Source organism: Triticum dicoccoides, chromosome 4A (assembly GCF_002162155.2).
Source record: "Triticum dicoccoides isolate Atlit2015 ecotype Zavitan chromosome 4A, WEW_v2.0, whole genome shotgun sequence".
Classification (NCBI taxonomy): domain Eukaryota; kingdom Viridiplantae; phylum Streptophyta; class Magnoliopsida; order Poales; family Poaceae; genus Triticum; species Triticum dicoccoides.
Genome location: NC_041386.1, coordinates 597,072,277 through 597,077,378, shown reverse-complemented (window position 1 = coordinate 597,077,378; position 5,102 = coordinate 597,072,277). Strand labels below are relative to the sequence as shown.

The following is a 5,102-nucleotide window of genomic DNA, read 5'->3' as shown; positions in this document are numbered from 1 at the left end:
CCTGCGTAGTATTAGTTAGTTGGTTAGGTAGGCTAGCCAAGCTAATGATGCTTAGCTGGTCTTTTTGAATGATTAGCCACATTGGGACCGAGACATGACCTAGACTCCCATGGGGGACAGCAGAGGGGAATCTTGGACAATGGGCGAAAGCCTGATCCAGCAATATCGCGTGAGTGAAGAAGGTCAATGCTCCTTGTAAAGCTCTTACGTTGAGTGCGCAATCATGAGTGAAGAAGCCCCGGCTAACTCTGTGCCCGCAGCCACGCTAAGACAAGGGGTGGGGGGCAAGTACTCTTTGGAATGATTGGGCGTAAAGGGCATGTAGGCGGTGAATCGGGTTGAAAGTGAAACTGTGAAAGTCATAAAAAGTGGTGGAATGCTCTCGAAACCAATTCACTTAAGTGAGACAGAGGAGAGTGGATGGTCTTCTATTCGTCCCTATAAATATTGTGAGGGACTAAAGTTTTTTTTTGAAAGGAAAAGAGATTAAAGTTGAAACAGACGCTCACTTCCATGAACACCGTGGACACACAACCGGTGGCTCCATGCATGCATGCATAATGCATGCACGCAATACGCACGCGGGCCGTTTCCAAGCTAACTAATGGCTCCCGGCCGACGACGCAGTACAGCTAGTAAAGCACTCGCTGCCAAACGCCTACGTGAGAGACCCTCGTGAGCCCAGCTATACAACCTCCGCTCCTCCTCGTTCACTCCGCATCCGCAGCCGAATTCCCCCCGTCTCCACCGCTCAGTTCCCGGACCGCCGGACCTCTCCTCGCCTTCCCATGGCAGCCGCAGCACTGAGGGCGCAGCTCAACGCTCATATCGCCGGCATGTACACCGAGGTGAGCCCCCTCCCCTCCCCTCTAGTCGTGTGGTTGTGGAATTTGGCCTGACTTGGCCTATGAGTTTGCCTTGCCGTGGCCGATGTCAATCCAGGGTGTCGTGGATGAGGACACGTTTGAGGAGCTGCGGGGCGGCACCGCCGTCGAGGTCTCCCGCCTCTTCATTTATGACGCCTCCGAGCTCATCGACGACATCGACATCCTGATGTCCGCCCTCACGCCCTCTATCATCTCTCCCTCTGCTCTGTGTCTCGGTACTGACTCATCTTAATTATCTGCTCTGGAAATCGTAGGGAGGAGCCCGAAGTGGACTTTGACGAGGTGGAAGCCCTGACGCAGCAGCTCATGCGGTGCACCTCCAGGTGATGACCATCATAAACCCTTTCTCTCTCTTCCACCTGCTTATTTTTAACTCTATATATGTTTGTTTGCCCGCTGCGTCAATGTCGTGCGATTCAGATCTGTTGATTATACTGGGCGAATGATTCTTATTTGTCGGTTGCACTGCTCCATAGGCGTAATTAGAAGAATCAAGTTTAGTTGCGTTTAGTGTAGCGGAGTTTCCGGTATCCCGATTAACATCAATGATGAGGATAAATTGTTGTCATTTTTGGAATATTCCTGGTATTAATGATCTGCTATTCTGTGTATTACTAATGGTGGTTTTTCTGGTATTAATGATTTGCTATTCTATGTATCTCTAATGGTGTTTTTTCTAGTTTGTCCACGGCATCAATGTTGTTTTTATTTGGATGGGTCGGCACGGGGTGCATACCTCACGGACGAAATCACTATTCTGACCCTTTGAACGAACTTTGTCACAAAATGAACTCGACGTGAAAGTATTTCACGATCTGACCCTTTCAATAACGCCATAGCCCGCGGCGTTTCTGCTTAAGGAAGAAATGCCGAGGTAGCTAGCATTTCTGATTAAAGAAGAAACGCTGAGGTAGCTAGCGTTGCGGACCAGGTAAGAAACGCCGAAGGCGCTGGCGTTTCTGGCCATCACAGAAACGCCAAAGAACCCTGGCGTTGCTGCCCTTTTTCATGTGCATGTGGAACATGAATGAACAACCTAATTAATAAGGCTAATTAATTATGACCAAACAAGGCAGCAACGCCATGGTCATTGGCGTTTCCATGATGGGCTGCAACGCCAGCGCCTTCGGCGTTTCTTACCTGGTCCGCAATGCTAGCTACCTCGGCGTTTCTTCTTTGGTCAGACACGCTAGCTACCTAGGCGTTTCTATGTTGGACAGAAGCGCCGCGGGCTGTGGCATTGCTAAAAGGGTCAAATCGTGAAATACTTTTACATCGAGTTCATTTTGTGACAAAGTTTGTTCAAAGAGTCAGAATAGTGATTTCGTCCGTACCTCACGACACGGCCGCACAATTGAGGTTTGTGTCGCTCTACAGGCGTCGTATAGCCATAGGTAGAAGAGCTGAGTTTAATCATATATCGTGTAACGAAATTGTTAGTATTCTTCCCAATGTCAATCAAATCGTATAGCTTGGCGAGGGAATTTTTTTCGTTTTGTAAATGTTTGTTCTACTATTAATGATCTGCAATTCTACATAACACCAATGGCCATTTTTTCTGTTTCTCCATTGGAACGGTGTTGTTTCTATTCAGATTTGTTAGGCGCAGGGTGTGTACGTCATGGACGTGATTCGGGTGTCGTATATCCAAAATTAGAAGACCTGATTGTAGTTGTATCTCGTGTAGCGGAATTGTCGGTATTCATGACAATTTCATGGTTCGTCAAGAAAAACTTTGTCGTTTTCTGAATATTTCTGGTACTACTGATCTGCTATTGCACATAACGGCAATGGTGTTTTTTTCTGGTTCATCAAACAATTTATGGAGTTAACTATCATGATAGGAAATGGCTCCTTGAGAATATTATTGAGTTGACGTCTCAGTTTATAATAAGTTTGCTAAGTTCCTAATTTCCTGATCTGCATTTTCTTTTTGCATGTTTCAGTGTTGGTGCACAGCAAGTGAACCTCGCCTGCATGCACTTCGGCAATTTCTATGCCATACAATGCAAACAAGGGTCAGAACTCAACAGCTTATTAAATATTGTTACACAATACTTATTCGCAACATTGTTTTTCAATGTCTCTATGTAAACCTGCCAGCTCATGTTGTCTTTTCTGTCGTTATTTTCAGCTCATACCAATCTAACATTGTTAAGAAGTAACCTGATTTGCTTTTTCACTTCTGCAATCACGTTGTTGATATTACTCGGTTCATTATCTGAATATGCTACACTTTGATGGTTCTCTTGTAATTTATTGGCTTTAGACTTCTGTTTATAGCACAACTAAATTCATATATGGCTAGAGATTTTTCTTTCCTGAAGAATAGGGTTACAATTTTAGAACCATTTCATCTCAATTCTGTTAACCTCTTCAGAATCTCACAATGTGGTATTTTTGCATTATTTCAGGTGTCTCGTGTCATTTTCTCTTGTTAGGAATGAGTTCTATATTGTGCGACATGAGTTGGAGATCATGATGCAGGTAGCACCTTATGTGCCTAATGTTGGATTGTGATACCAAATTCCCACTAGTTTCATAACTCATAGATTGGTCATATTAAGATAGAGAAAAGGGAACAATCTTTAATCCTTAATCTAATTCTTTTGACATTTAGATTTGGATCACTTAGTTTGAGGTACCGAAAAGTCTCATTTAGCTGTTAAATGATTATGTGGTAATTTTGTCATCATGCTTGGTAGATGCACATGGTAGCTAAAAAAAGTGGTGGAAATTCTTTGTTTCCCAGCTTAAATTAAGCTTCGCCAAATGCCCAAATAAGAAACTAGCTAACTTGTAACAAGGCTGAATAGTGAAACCACGTGACTTGAGCATCATTATGTGCCATAGACTTATCTTAATCATTGACCTATTATTCATCTTTTGGTGCAGCTCGAAGAGCAGATCGCGGCATGTGGTCCTAACTCCTAAGTAGCGGAAGTGAAGGGGGAAGAGCGTGGCCCCATGCAATCCCTTGCATTATGCGTTCCATGTGTCTCCGAAGATGTAGCGGTTTTCAAAGGGTGCGCGTAAAACTTAGATGAATATTCTCGTGTCGGAACTTTGGGCTCGTAACCCTGTGAACGGAAACTGTTGTCGTGTGTTGATGTCAGTGTGAAGTCCATATTCTAGTGTGTCGTGGATGTGTTGCCGCCCTTCCTATGTGCTGTTTATAAAACCTATACCTGGCTGGTTTGTCCTCTAGTGACTTTGTTTTGTTGTATGTTCTGTTTGTTTTTCTCTACAAGCAAGTCTTGTTGTTGGTTGTTGTACCCAGAGTGTAGCCAATCACCATATTTGGGCATGTTAAACAGGTCTTTTCGGTCTGAAATTTCAGCGTGGCCTTCTTATAAGAGTATGACGGCACCACGAGCAGTAGCCGGAGGAGGGGCAAAACAGAAGGGATGGTCTGCGAGGTCACATCCAGGGATCACAAAGCTGTCGGTTCGCAAGACAGTGTCAAGAGCATCTCTGGGCTTAGCTGTATTTGCATTGGTACGAAAATTCTGGGCTAATTAAGTCGCCAATTACAGCTCCAACGATGATAGCTGGAACATCATACCATAGGGCCCAGCTTAACGCCCATATCGCCGGCATGTACACCGAGGTGAGGCCCCTCCCCTCCCCTCTAGTCGTGTGGTTGTGGAATTTGGCCTGACTTGGCCTATGAGTTTGCCTTGCCGTGGTCGACGTCGATCCAGGGTGTCGTGGACGAGGACACATTCGAGGAGCTGTGGGACGTGGACACCGCCGTTGAGGTCTCCCGCCTCTTCATCTACGACGCCTCCGAGATCATCGACGGCATCGACATCCTGATGTCCGCCCCCACGCCCTCTATCATCTCTCCCTCTGCTCGCTGTCTCGGTACTGACTCATCTTAATTATCTTCTCTGGAAATCGCATGGAGGAGCCCGAAGTGGACTTTGACGAGGTGGAAGCCCTGACGCAGCAGCTCATGCGGTGCACCTCCAAGTGATGACCATCATAAACCCTTTCTCTCTCTTCCACCCGCTTATTTTTAACTCTATGTTTGTTTGTCCGCTGCGTCAATGTCGTGCGATTCAGATCTGTTTATTATACCGGGCGAATGATTTTTATTTGTCGGTTGCACTGCCCCATAGGCGTAATTAGAAGAATCGAGTTTAGTCGCGTTTAGTGTAACGGAGTTACCGATATCCCGATTAATATCAATGATGAGGATAAATTGTTGTC

The 5,102-nt window shown here is 45.5% G+C and overlaps 2 protein-coding genes across 2 annotated transcripts; both read left to right on the top strand.

The window, feature by feature from the left end:
* Nucleotides 1–701: 701 nt before the first annotated feature.
* LOC119289302 (histidine-containing phosphotransfer protein 2-like) lies at nucleotides 702–4,122 on the top strand. Its single transcript, XM_037568665.1, has 6 exons — nucleotides 702–848; nucleotides 943–1,055; nucleotides 1,142–1,210; nucleotides 2,834–2,905; nucleotides 3,302–3,374; nucleotides 3,783–4,122. Exons 1-6 carry the CDS (start codon nucleotides 789–791, stop codon nucleotides 3,819–3,821), a joined length of 426 nt encoding a protein of 141 aa, XP_037424562.1. The 5' UTR covers nucleotides 702–788; the 3' UTR covers nucleotides 3,822–4,122.
* Nucleotides 4,123–4,294: 172 nt separating this feature from the next.
* Nucleotides 4,295–4,866, top strand: LOC119283744. The gene is made up of 4 exons (XM_037563160.1): nucleotides 4,295–4,373; nucleotides 4,424–4,497; nucleotides 4,592–4,755; nucleotides 4,794–4,866. Exons 1-4 carry the CDS (start codon nucleotides 4,295–4,297, stop codon nucleotides 4,864–4,866), a joined length of 390 nt encoding a protein of 129 aa, XP_037419057.1.
* The last annotated feature ends 236 nt before the right edge of the window (nucleotides 4,867–5,102 follow it).